Consider the following 12,673-nt stretch of genomic DNA (forward strand, 5'->3'; position numbering starts at 1 on the left):
GCCTTCCCCCTCTCCGGGACCCCCGCTTAAGGGGCCCGGCGCTCCCTCTCTGCTCCCCCCCCTCCAGCATTCCGGGGGTCCCCCAGCTCCGGGATCGCCCCTCTCCGCTCTCCCCACTCCGCGGCTACCGGGGTTCCCCCCCGGCTCTCACGGGGGCCCCCAAACCGCTCTCGCCCCCCCCCGCCATTGCCCAGCCACCGCCAGGACCTTTTGGCTGCTCTTCTTTGTGCTCCCGCTCGGCTCCTCCCTCGGCTGGGCCGCCGCTTTTGGCGGGTTTCCTCCTCCGGGATCCGCCCCCTGCAGCCCTTCCCCCCCTGGACCAGCCCCCTTGGGCCCTCCTTGGGCCCCCCTTGGGCCCCTCTTGCCCAATAAGTCTGATTATACAGACAAGCAATTGGTTTAAATCCACAAAACCCAAATGTATAACCCAGCACCCTGGGGCATGAACAAAGTGGTTTTCCTTGGCCCCCCCCGAGTCCAAAGTAAAGGGAGAGGAGAAAAAACCTGCTGGTGGGAGAGCTGTTGCAGTCTGGTCAGAAGTGGTGATTGCAGTCCAGTTGAGGGTGGTGATCTCAGTCTGGTTGAGAGTGCTGAGCTGCAGCCTTCCTCTGGATCCCACGAGTGGTGGAAAGGTTCTGAAACTCCAGGTTTATATATTCTCCAGTTCAGGCAGGAATGGTCAGTCGCTCCCTCAGAGCAGGGAATTCCATAAAAGGATGCTTAGTTCGTTCCCTCAGAGCAGGGAATTCCATAAAAGGATATGAAGATTGCCAGAGTGGGCAATTCCATAAAAGGGTATGAGGACAGGAACATCCCCCCCCACCTCGCAGGCCCCCACCCCCCGACAACAGTTCCTGGGAAAATGGCATGGAAGGCCATAGAATACACACTTTTGGGCTACACCCATCCAGTGAGGAATCGGTCCCAGCTGTTCTAACTAGGACACTGTGTCCGTCATCGCTGCCATCATCATCATCATCGGCCTCGTGGCAGTCGGTGTCTGGAAGCTCCGATCCGGTAACTCCCGGGATGGGGGTCGGCAAGGGGCACGGATCCGCCCGGCAGCATTCCGGGGATCCTGTGCCACGGGTGCTGATCCCACTTTCTTGCCATAGGGAAGAGGGAGGGGAATGGATACGACCCCGCGCCCACCAGTGAGTCCCAGCAGCGTGTGTGGATCCAGATCCTCTGTGCAGGGATCCCAGGATGGATGCCGGGATTCCAGAGGGGAATGGGGGCCTAATGGCTGGAGTGGGATTGGAAGGGGATTGCAGCTCAGGGCAGGATTCCAGAGTGGGATCAGGTGGAATTGTGGACTGAGATCACGGCTGGATTCTGGAGTGGGATTGGGGTGGGATGGATGGAGTGGGATTGGGGTGGGATGGACGGAGCAGGACCAGGTGGGAATCCGCAGCAGTTCCTACTCTCCCTGGGCTCCACAGCCGGCTCCATCCCCTGGGATGGGAACAGGGACATGGTGACTCCTTTCCCCGCTCTCATGCCAGCAGGAATCACAGCCTGAGCGATCCCGGAGCTGGATCCACCCCTTCCCTCTCTCTGTGGAAAGGCAGGAGCTGCTGGCAGAGCTCATCCCGCTGCTCCCACCCACCCCGGCCCCCCTGCGGCTCTTCCCCATGGATCAACTTCCTGCTTTTTCCCGTGTGAAACCCAGGACCACAATTATTCCTGAGGCTTTAATTTGGGTGTGAAAATCTCCTGCTTTGGGCAAGAAATCCTGGCTCCTCCTCCGGCATCCGGCAGTTCCTCTGTGGGAACCAGAACTGGGAATGGGGACAGGGGGGACTGGGATGGGGACATTGGGGACAGGGATGGGGACACTGGGAACAGGCTGGGGACAGCAGGAATGGGAATGGGGACGTCGGGCCATGAATTTTGGGTACTTGATTTTAAGGTCTTTTGCCTGCACATAAGGCACAGCAATGGGAAGGACGCAGCGTGAGGCTGAGAGGTTTCTGTCATGGTTTGTGGGCTTGGGTGAGATTGGGCCATAATTACAGGACACCTGTAAAATCTGGGCTTTGGGAAAGGTTGGGGAGGGTTGTGAAAGGTGTTCAAAGGGTGGTTTTGCCTGAGGTGTTAAACATGGGAGCGGGTTTGTATTCCCAATTCCCAAGAGAAGAGATTCCAGAAAGCTCCCCTGCACGTTGTGTTTTAAGGAACAGGAGAAGAGACCGAGGGTAAGGGGTTTCTTTCCTGGAGGGAAGGGCTGTCGTTCACTTGCAGGAACCCTGCGCTGAAATTGCCAGTCTGACTGCCCAAACTGAACACAGCTGAAGATTCCTGCCAGACAAAAGGTGGTAGGACAGAAAGCTCTTGCTGCCCATGGAGTGCCCAGGGTGGCCCCCAAGTGCATGTGAAACCCGAAGGTTCCAGGCTTTGTTTCCTGGGGGAAAGGCCGTGACATCCCAAAGAGTCCCGTGGCAGACGGGTGGGGCTGCACTGTGGGGGTGTGAGGTGTTGGTTCTTTGGTTTCCAGGGGCTATTCCAGAATGGAGAGGACAGGCTGTGACATCACAAAGGGGCCCATGGCACAGGGGTTGGGCTGCACTAGGGGCTGTGAGACATTGGTTTTTTGGTTTCCAGCAGCCATTCTGGAATGGAGGGGATAGGCCAGAATGGATAGGACAACAAAAGGACCCAAAGCACATGGCTTGGCCTGCACTATGGTGTGGGGTGTTGGTTCTTTGGTTTCCAGGGGCTATTCTGGAATGGAGAGGACAGGCTGTGACAAGAAGTACCTGTCAGAACTGCAAAGACGGATGCACAAGAATCTTCTGTGGGCATATTCTCTTCTCTGCCCCGCAGACCCTTGTGTTGGGGTGAAAACACAGCCTCTCTGCTTCCCTCTCCTGAGGGACTTGTTCTTAGACATCCCTTTCCCCTACGCTCCTTTCAAAAGCCCTCCTGGCAATTCCCAAACCTGTACCCGGCTCTCATCCCCTCTCTCTCGTCTTCCCAATCCCCTGGTCAATCCCAACATCCCAGGACAGGGATCCCAGTTGTTTGGCTGCACTCCCACCTAGTTCCATATGCTGGGCCATGATATCCCAGCACTGGAGCAGCCAGGTCAGCAGGGGCTCTCCCAGCTGGAGGCTGAAATCTTTTCACATCTCTCACAGCTCAGCCGGGGATGGGGATCTGGTGATTATCTCTGGCCCTGCCTCTTGCTCCTGTTCTGAGGGCTCTGCTTCCCCTTCATCCCTCACTAACTGAGCTGATTTGGTCTTGGATTTCTTCTGTAGAGGGTCAGCTGCTACTGGCACTGGTTGTTCCTCTGCAGTTTGATTGGACACGGCACCTCTTGGTCTCCTTTCCTCCTCCTCCCCCTGAGGGCACTGGGTCTTGGTTAAACAAGATTACAACTTAGAAATTAAGAGACTTCAGGTGGAAGTGTGGAAAAGGAAAAGAAACAACTTTTTATTAACAAAATCTGAATAAACAACAAATGGTGCAACCAAAAACTTTCAGAAGAAACAAAACAAAGTCCCAAATCCCCAGGTGGGGGGAGAAACTGTCCCGGCAGTTCAAAGCTCTCTCAGCCCCGTGTGCTCGCAGCCAGCAGTGAAGGAGTCCCTTTTCCCAGGGCAGTCCCCAAAGCAGAACACCTCGCTCCCAGATGGGTCGGGCTCTCTCTCTCTCTCTCAGTTGTTCTCCACGAGGTGTCCCGTGGGGAAAAAACTTCCTGTCAGGAAAAGAGAACAAGGTGGCCAAAATCAGCTCCCGCTCTGTCCGGTCCCGGACAAACCCCAAAAGCCCCCGAACAAAGGACCCCCCGCCCTCCCCGCGGCCACCGCGGTGTCCCCGAGAGCCGCCCTCCCCCCACTGCCCCTGCCCAGCGCCTGCGGCTCCGCTCCAACCCACCCCATCCCGGGAGACACAGATGGGAATGGGGGGACACTGGAAACAATTCCAACACCTCTTTTCAAACCTCTGACACCTGGTTCCCAGACATTCCCAAAGAAGGGGCTTCCCGTGGCCTCGAGCCAGGGACCCACCTTTGGATTGAACCAACTCCTGGAGAGACACGTTCCCATCCCTGTCCCCATTCCCATTCCTGGGGTTCCCATCCGTGTCCCCATTCCCATTCCTGGGGTTCCCATCCCTGTCCCCATTCCCATTCCTGGGGTTCCCATCCCTGTCCCCATTCCCATTCCTGGGGTTCCCATCCCTCTCCCCATTCCCATTCCTGGGGTTCCCATCCCTCTCCCCATTCCCATTCCTGGGGTTCCCATCCCTGTCCCCATTCCCACTTCCTGCTGTGCCAACCTGCTCCCAGTGTCTCCGTTCCTGTCCCCACTATCCCTATCCTGGTCTCCCATGTCCCCATTACCATTCCCGGTGTCTCAAATCCCATTCCTGGTGACTCCAACCTGCTCCCAATGTCCCCATTCCCATTCCTGGAGTTCCCATTTCCATTCCTGATGTCTGTAACCTACTCCCAGTGTCCCCATCCCTGTCCCCAATGTCCCCATCCCAGTCCCCCCCTGTCCCCATTCCCATTCCTGGTTCCCACAGAGGAACTGCCGGATGCCAGAGGAGGAGCCAGGATTTCTTGCCCAAAGCAGGAGATTTTCACACCCAAATTAAAGCCTCAGGAATAATTGTGGTCCTGGGTTTCACACAGGAAAAAGCAGGAAGTTGATCCATCGGGAAGAGCCGCAGGGCGGCCGGGGTGGGTGGGAGCAGGGGGATGAGCTCTGCCAGCAGCTCCTGCCTTTCCATAGGGAGAGGGAAAGGGGCGGATCCAGCTCCAGGATCACTCAGGCCGTGATTCCTGCTGGCATGAGAGCGGGGAAAGGAGTCACCATGTCCCTGTTCCCATCCCAGGGGATGGAGCCGGCTGTGGAGCCCAGGCAGAGTAGGAACTGCTCCAGATTCCCACCTGATCCTGCTCTGTTCATCCCACGCCAATCCCACTCCAGAATCCAGCCCTGATCCCAGTCCACAATTCCACCTGATCCCACTCTGGAATCCTGCCCTGAGCTGCAATCCCCTTTCAATCCCGCTCCAGCCATTAGGCCCCCATTCCCCTCTGGAATCCCGGCATCCATCCTGGGATCCCTGTACAGAGGATCTGGATCCACACACGCTGCTGGGACTCACTGGTGGGCGCGGGGTCGTATCCATTCCCCTCCCTCTTCCCTATGCCAAGAAAGTGGGATCAGCACCCGTGGCACAGGATCCCCGGAATGCTGCCGGGCGGATCCGTACCCCTTGCCGACCCCCATCCCAGGAGTTACCGGATCGGAGCTTCCAGACACCGACTGCCACGAGGCCGATGATGATGATGATGGCAGCGATGACGGACACAGTGTCCTAGTTAGAACAGCTGGGACCGATTCCTCACTGGATGGGTGTAGCCCAAAAGTGTGTATTCTATGGCCTTCCATGCCATTTTCCCAGGAACTGTTCTCGGGGGGGGAGGGGGCCTGCGAGGTGGGGGGGGTGTCCCTGTCCTCATACCCTTTTATGGAATTGCCCACTCTGGCAATCTTCATATCCTTTTATGGAATTCCCTGCTCTGAGAGAACGAACTAAGCATCCTTTTATGGAATTCCCTGCTCTGAGGGAGCGACTGACCATTCCTACCTGAACTGGAGAATATATAAACCTGGAGTTTCAGAACCTTTCCACCACTCGTGGGATCCAGAGGAAGGCTGCAGCTCACCACTCTCAACCAGACTGAGACCACCACCCTCAACTGGACTGCAATCACCACTTCTGACCAGACTGCAACAGCTCTCCCACCAGCAGGTTTTTTCCCCTCTCCCTTTACTTTGGACTCGGGGGGGGGCAAGGAAAACCACTTTGTTCATGCCCCAGGGTGCTGGGTTATACATTTGGGTTTTGTGGGTTAAAAGCAATTGCTTGTCTGTATAATCAGACTTATTGGGCAAGGGGGGCCCAAGGGGGGCCCAAGGGGGGCCAAAGGGGGGCCCAAGGGGGCTGGTCCAGGGGGGGAAGGGCTGCAGGGGGCAGATCCCGGAGGAGGAAACCCGCCAAAAGCGGCGGCCCAGCCGAGGGAGGAGCCGAGCGGGAGCACAAAGAAGAGCAGCCAAAAGGTCCTGGCGGTCGCTGGGCAATGGCGGGGGGGCGAGAGCGGTTTGGGGGCCCTCGTGAGAGCCGGGGGGGAACCCCGGTAGCCGCGGAGTGGGGAGAGCGGAGAGGGGCGATCCCGGAGCTGGGGGACCCCCGGAATGCTGGAGGGGGGGGAGCAGAGAGGGAGCGCCGGGCCCCTTAAGCGGGGGTCCCGGAGAGGGGGAAGGCCTTGGAGTGTGGAGAGGAGGGGGGGCCTTGAGGCGGGGTGGGAGCCGAGAGCGCCAAGAGGTTTGCGAGGGTGGGAGCCGAGAGAGGAGGGCCGGCCGGCCCCGAGAGGCAGAGTGGGGAGAAGTGAGCCCTGGGACCCCCCTGGCAACATTAATGGGGACCCCGGAGAGTGGGAAGCCCCCAGAACCGCGGGACCCCCGGCAGCCCGGAGAAGGGGGACCCCCAATGCAGGCAGAAGTGCCATCAGGCCCGACATGGGGGACCCCCCTAACCCCAGAGAGCAGAGAGGGGGAACTCCTGGGAGGGGTTTTTGGGCTGAATGTTGGTGTTTTGGGGGTTTTTATGGACACAAGATGCCCAGTGAGTCCTAGAGCTGGACTTGGGCAGGAGGAAGCTGAAGGCAACGCATTCACCCCTTGTTTTCACCCCCATCAGGATTTCTGCTTCCCAAAGCTTGGGCGGATGGAGGAGGAGGCTGCGAGGAAGAGGAAGATGCCTTGGGCCCCCCAGGCAGGTGAGGAGGAAGTCAGTGCCCCTTTGGGTGGGTCTTCTGTCTTTTGTGGCCGTCCTGCCGGGGCCGGAGTTGGGGGGATGTCCTTGGGCTTCCCTGTGGGCCGGAGGCAAATCCCCTGCGTGTCCTTGTTGGTTCCTGCCCCAGGCCCCGAGGTGAGGCCGGAGAGCGCGGAGGACAAATCCCCCCGGCAGAGCCTGGTGGGAGAGGCCGTTTTGAAGGGCTCCCCGGCGCAGGAAGGCAGCGGGGAGGAAAAGGGCCGGAGATGCCCCCGCAGGAGGGGCTGCAAAGCCAACCCAGGGGGCTGTGAGGAGGAAAGAGCCAGCGTGTGCCGGGAAGGCGGCCGGAGCTTGAGGCGGAGCTGCGAGCTGGTGGTCCCTGAGCAGCCTCCCAGCAGGGAGAAACCCTTCAGGTGCTTGGAATGTGGGAAGAGCTTCAGCAAGAGATCCAGCCTCCTCAGCCACCAGCGCATCCACAGTGGAGAACGGCCCTACACGTGTGAGGAGTGTGGGAAAAGCTTCAGGCAGAGCTCCCACCTCCTCAGCCACCAGATGATCCACACTGGGGAACGGCCCTACACGTGTGGGGAATGCGGGAAGAGCTTCAATGACCGCTCCACCCTTCGCAACCACCGTCGCATCCACAGTGGGGAACGGCCCTACACGTGTGGGGAATGTGGGAAGAGCTTCAGTCAGAGCTCCAACCTGCTCCGACACCAGATGATCCACAGTGGGAAAGGCCCTACACGTGTGCGGAGTGTGGGAAGAGCTTCAGGGACAGCTCCAGCCTTTGCAAACACCGTTGCATCCACACCAGGGAATGGCCCTACAAGTGCTTGGAATGTGGGAAGAGCTTCAGCACAAGCACCAAGCTGCTCAGCCACCAGCACATCCACACTGGGGAACAGCCCTACACGTGTAGGGAATGTGGGACAGCTCCACCCTCTACACCCACCTTCGCATCCACATCAGGGAGAGGCCTCACAAGTGTGGGGAGTGTGGGAAGAGCTTCAGGGACAGCTCTGCCTTGACCTCCCACCAACGGACCCACCGGTAAGAGAAGCCCCGAGTGCCCCGACTGCGGGAAGAGCTTCGGCCGCTGCTCCAACTCCATCAGCCATGGGAGGACCCGCGTTGGATGATCCACAGGGACCCCCGTTGGGCACAGACCTGGTGTGCTGGTTTAAAGGTAAACCAGCAGGGGAAATGACAGCGGTGACCCCTAGAATGGGATGGAACACCTGGAATGGGAATGAGAATGCCTGGAATGGGAATGGGGACATCAGGAATGGGATGGGGACAATAGCAATGGGATGGGAACACCAGGAATGGAAATGGGAACACCTGGAATGGGAATGGGGACATTGGGAGCAGAGTGGGGACACTAGGAATGGGAATGGGGCCAGCAGGAATGGGAATGGGGACACGTGGAATGGGGAAGGAACACCTGGAATGGGAATGGGAACACCTGGAATGGGAATAGGAACACCCGGAATTGGAATGGAGACACCTGGAATAGGAACACCAGGAATGGGAATGGGAACACCTGGAATGGGGACACCAGGAATGGGAATGGGAACACCTGGAACTGGAATGGAAACACCTGGAATGGGAATAGGAACACCTGGAATAGGAATGGGGGCAGCAGGAATGGGAATGGAAACACCTGGAATGGAAATGGGAACAGCAGGAATGGAAATGGGGACACCTGGAATTGGAATGGAGACACCTGGAATGGGAACACCTGGAATGGGAATAGGAACACCTGGAATGGAAATGGGGACACCTGGAATTGGAATGGAGACACCTGGAATGGGAATGGGGACACCTGGAATTGGAATGGGAACACCTGGAATGGAAATGGGGACACCAGGAATGGGAATGGGAACACCAGGAATTGGAATGGAGACACCTGGAATTGGAATGGGAACACCTGGAATGGAAATGGGGACACCAGGAATGGGAACACCTGGAATGGGAACACCTGGAATGGGAATAGGAACACCTGGAATGGGAATGGGGACACCAGGAATGGGAATGGAAACACCTGGAATGGGAATGGGAACACCTGGAATGGGAATGGGGACACCAGGAATGGAAATGGGGACACCAGGAATGGGAATGGGGACACCTGGAATGGGAATGGGAACATTGGGAATGGGAATGGGAACATCGGGAGCAGGTTGGGGACACCAGGAATGGGAATGGGATCACCTGGGATTGGAATGGGGACACCTGGAATGGGAATGGGAACATTGGGAGCAGACTGAGCACACCAGGAATTGGCAGGGGGACACCTGGAATGAGAATGGGAACACCTGGAATGGGAATAAGGAAAACAGAGGTGGGATGGGAACACCAGGAATGGGAATGGGAACACCAGGAATGGGAATGGGGACACCTGGAATATGAATGGGAACACCAAGAACTGGGAATGGGGAAAACAGGAGTGGGATGGGAACACCAGGAATGGGAGGAGCGACAATAGGAATGGGAATGGGAACACATGGAATGGGAATGGGAACTCCTGGAATGGGAATGTGGACACCTGCAATTGGATCGGAACAACTAGAATGGGATGGGAACACCTGGAACAGGAATGCAAACCCGTGGAATGGGAATGGGAACAGCCGGGCCCGGGCTGTGTCCCTGGGGAAACAGGAGGCCAGGCCCAAAAGAGTTAACTAAGAAATTGGGGCCTGCTAACAAGCTACCAACATCCAAGACCATCTGTGCTCGTTCTGTTCTACTGACTGGAGCAAAGCTTCAGAGAATAGTGCAGGAACATGTCCTAGGCCTCGAGGGGATGAATTAGAGAGACAGCAGGATCAGGGAGACATTTGAATAGGAGGAATAGGCCGGGAGCCAGGGCTTTTCCAAGCTTCAGTGAGCGGGTGAAGAAGAATGGAAGAGAAGGAAGGTCAAGCTGAGGAAGATGAGTTGAAGCCCCCAGAGCCATGGAGGAAGAGTGGAAGTACCCTCAGGATTGAGGGCCAAGAGAAACACCGCCCCAAGCCCCGCCTGAGCTCCACCTCTACTCCACCTGTTATTAATATGCATCGATAGATGTTGTAATCACTTGAATATGCATTTAATCCCAGCTGAAGATTGTAGAAAAATGCTGATTTTGTGTGAAACCTTGGAGCAAGTTTGTCCAGCGCCAGCTGGCTTGCTCCCAACGTTGAATAAACAAATCCCTTGCTGCTTAAAGATAAAAAAGTCTCTGAGCAGTTTCTCGGACCGATTTTTCGCATTCAGCGCCCAGTCAGTCCCAGGATGATCCCAGTCACTCCTGGTCTCTCCCAGTTGCTCCCAGTTTCCTCCATGTGGTCCCACTCATTCCCTGTTGCCCCCAGAAGCTTCCAGCATGATCCCAGTTGCTCACAGCCACTTCCAGTCATCCCCAGTGCACTCCCAGTTGCTCCCAGTATGATCCCAATCACCTCCTGCATGATCCCACTCACTCCTGCTATGATCCCAGGATGACCCCAGTCACCCTCAGTGTGGTCTCAGTTGCTCCCAGCATGGGCCAAGCTTCTCCCACCGTGATCCCAGGATGATCCCAGTTGTCCCCATCATGGTCCCAGTTGCTCCCAGTTGCCCCTAGCACAGATCCAGTCACTCCAAGTATGATCCTAGTCCTCCCTCCTGACAGTCCCAGTCAATCCCAGTTGCTTCTGTTGTAGATCCAGTCACTCACAGTTCCTTCCAGTTGCCCCCAGCCTGGTCCTAATTCCCCTTCATGTAGTCCCAGTCACTCCCAGTATGGTCCCAGTCACCCCCACCATGGTTGCAGACACTCCCAGTATATCCCAGTAGAGCCCTCAGCATGCTCCTAGTCCTTCCCAGTCACTCCCAGATGCCCCAGTAACATTTCAGTTTCCACCAGTAGGATCCCAGTGACGCCAAAGCACTCCCACTATATCCTATGTGGCCTCCAGTTGCTCCCAGTAGCCTTCAGTGTGGTCCCAGTTGCTCCCAGTATGATCCCTGTTGCCCCAGTTCTGGTCCTGGAGGGTCCCAGTGTGCTCAGATCCTGCTCCCGGGGGGTCCTGCTGGGTCCCAGTCCTGGTCCCGGTGTATCCTGGTGTCCCAGTCCATCCCAGTCCATCCCAGTCCATCCCAACCATTTCCCAGGTCCTGCCCCCCCGCCCCCAAGATGCTGACGGGGTCGGGGCTCCGTCTTTGGCTTCGTCTCCCTGGGCCTGCCTGGAATGAAGGGGCCGCTGGGCCACTGCGGAACCTCCTGAGACCAAAGGAACCCCGGGAGAATTTGGATACTCCTGGAATCAAGGCACAACTGGGACACTGCAGGGCCCTATGGAAAAAAAGGAACCTTGTGACACTGCGGAATTCCTGGAATCCAGGGGCCTTTGGGACATGGGGGCCTCATGGAACCAAAGGAACCCTGAGGTGTTTCCGAAGGTCATGGAATCAAGGGGCCACTGGGACACTGCAGGGCCTCTGGGAATTAAAGGAACACTGGGACACTGGGACAGGACATTCCCCTGCAATGGCACCAAGACAATGCCCCATTTGCAAAGGGGTCAGTGCTGAGCTGAGAGGGGGCCAGGCCAAGGCAGGAGATGTTGGACCCCAGACTGGTTTCACCCCAAATGAAGCCCCTGATGGTGAGGGAAGCCCTGGAGTCCAAGGCCTGTCAGTCCTTGGGTTTCTACCAGAAAGGGCCAGTCCCCTTTCCCAGGGGCAGGTTCTTCCAACAGAACCCTTCTTGGGGGGGTGTGGAGATTCCTGCCTTGGCTGGGGACCCCCCAAGGTCACTGCTGGAGGTTGAGAGCAGAGATCTCCCCATGAATGTTGGTGTGGGGGAGTGTCAGAGACTGGAACAGTTAATGATTTATGCATTCTAAGAGACTTCTGCAGGCTTTTGACTTTCTGATGGGCAGCTGGGCCCATCCCCCTCCTCCAGTGCAGAAGATGTCAAGCCCCCAAAAGGCGGGAAGAGCCGAGTTTACCACGCCCTCCACATGAACTCCGCGCCAAAAAGGGGGACACCCCCCTTTGGAAACAACTCCCCGCCTTGGGGAGGTGCAAAGGATATGGATATTGACTGGTGACTTTGGGGGTTTGGGGGGATTTTTCCTTCTTCTCCCCCCACCGCCTGCGGATCCAGACCATTGCTTTTTACATGACTGGATCCAGTGGGCGGTGACTATTTACGTTTTTACCACTCTCATCTTTTCTTCTTTCTTGCTCTCCCTTACTCTTACCCTGTCTTTCTCTCCCCTATGCAATTTTCTCCTCCCCTGAAAGGTTGGCCTTGTTATATGACAGCCCCCAAAATGCTGGCACACCTGTTGATACAAAATTGTTCAAATAAACCTTGTCAATATGTTTTCAGACACCGATTATTCAGTGTCGTTTCGCTTTAATCCAGCCCAAGGGAATTATTGATAAAACCTGAGTTACCCCCCCGTCTTTTTCCTGGGGGGGGTCCTAACAGTCACCATTGTGCCTGTGATGTCACTGCTGTGACTGTGATGTCACTGTTGTCTCTGTGATGTCATCGCTGTCTCTGTGATGTCACCGTTGTCTTTGTGATGTCACCAGTGTCCCTGTGATGTCACTGCTGTCTCTGTGATGTCACTGCTCTCTCTGTGATGTCATGACTGTCTCTGTGATGTGACCAATGTCCCTGTGATGTCACCGCTGTGACTGTGAAATCACCGATGTGTCTGTGATGTCACCGCTGTCCTTGTGATTGTGATGTCACTGTTGTGTCTGTGATGTCACTGCTGTCTCTGTGATGGCACCAATGTCCTTGTGATGTCACTGTTGTGTCTGTGATGTCACCGCTGTGTCTGTGATGTCACTACTGTCTCTGTGATGTCACTGATTTCCCTGTGATGTCACC

At 56.6% G+C, this 12,673-nt stretch overlaps 1 protein-coding gene and 2 long non-coding RNA genes across 4 annotated transcripts; 1 reads left to right on the forward strand and 2 right to left on the reverse strand.

Annotated features, from left to right (window-relative positions):
• The first annotated feature begins 952 nt into the window (after window positions 1-952).
• On the forward strand, window positions 953-1,555 carry LOC127465295 (uncharacterized). The gene is made up of 3 exons (XR_007902004.1): window positions 953-1,017; window positions 1,116-1,154; window positions 1,509-1,555. It is a non-coding gene; the product is annotated as an uncharacterized LOC127465295 (long non-coding RNA).
• Window positions 1,556-4,780: 3,225 nt separating this feature from the next.
• On the reverse strand, window positions 4,781-5,313 carry LOC127465294 (uncharacterized). Its single transcript, XR_007902003.1, has 3 exons — window positions 5,262-5,313; window positions 5,125-5,163; window positions 4,781-4,795 (listed from the first exon to the last, which is right to left on the reverse strand). It is a non-coding gene; the product is annotated as an uncharacterized LOC127465294 (long non-coding RNA).
• Window positions 5,314-7,430: 2,117 nt separating this feature from the next.
• Window positions 7,431-9,599, reverse strand: LOC127465292 (putative keratin-associated protein 4-16). Of its 2 annotated transcripts, XM_051775767.1 has the most exons (3): window positions 8,888-9,599; window positions 8,606-8,803; window positions 7,431-8,245 (listed from the first exon to the last, which is right to left on the reverse strand). In XM_051775767.1, exons 1-3 carry the CDS (start codon window positions 9,304-9,306, stop codon window positions 7,912-7,914), a joined length of 951 nt encoding a protein of 316 aa, XP_051631727.1. In that variant the 5' UTR covers window positions 9,307-9,599; the 3' UTR covers window positions 7,431-7,911. The 2 variants fall into 2 exon arrangements, with proteins under 2 accessions (XP_051631727.1, XP_051631726.1); XM_051775766.1 differs by having other exon boundaries at window positions 8,606-9,599.
• Window positions 9,600-12,673: the final 3,074 nt, after the last annotated feature.

Source organism: Manacus candei, unplaced genomic scaffold (genome assembly GCF_025592945.1).
Source record: "Manacus candei isolate 608988 ecotype Guabito, Panama unplaced genomic scaffold, ASM2559294v1 h1tg000356l, whole genome shotgun sequence".
In the NCBI taxonomy this organism is placed as follows: Eukaryota; Metazoa; Chordata; class Aves; order Passeriformes; family Pipridae; genus Manacus; species Manacus candei.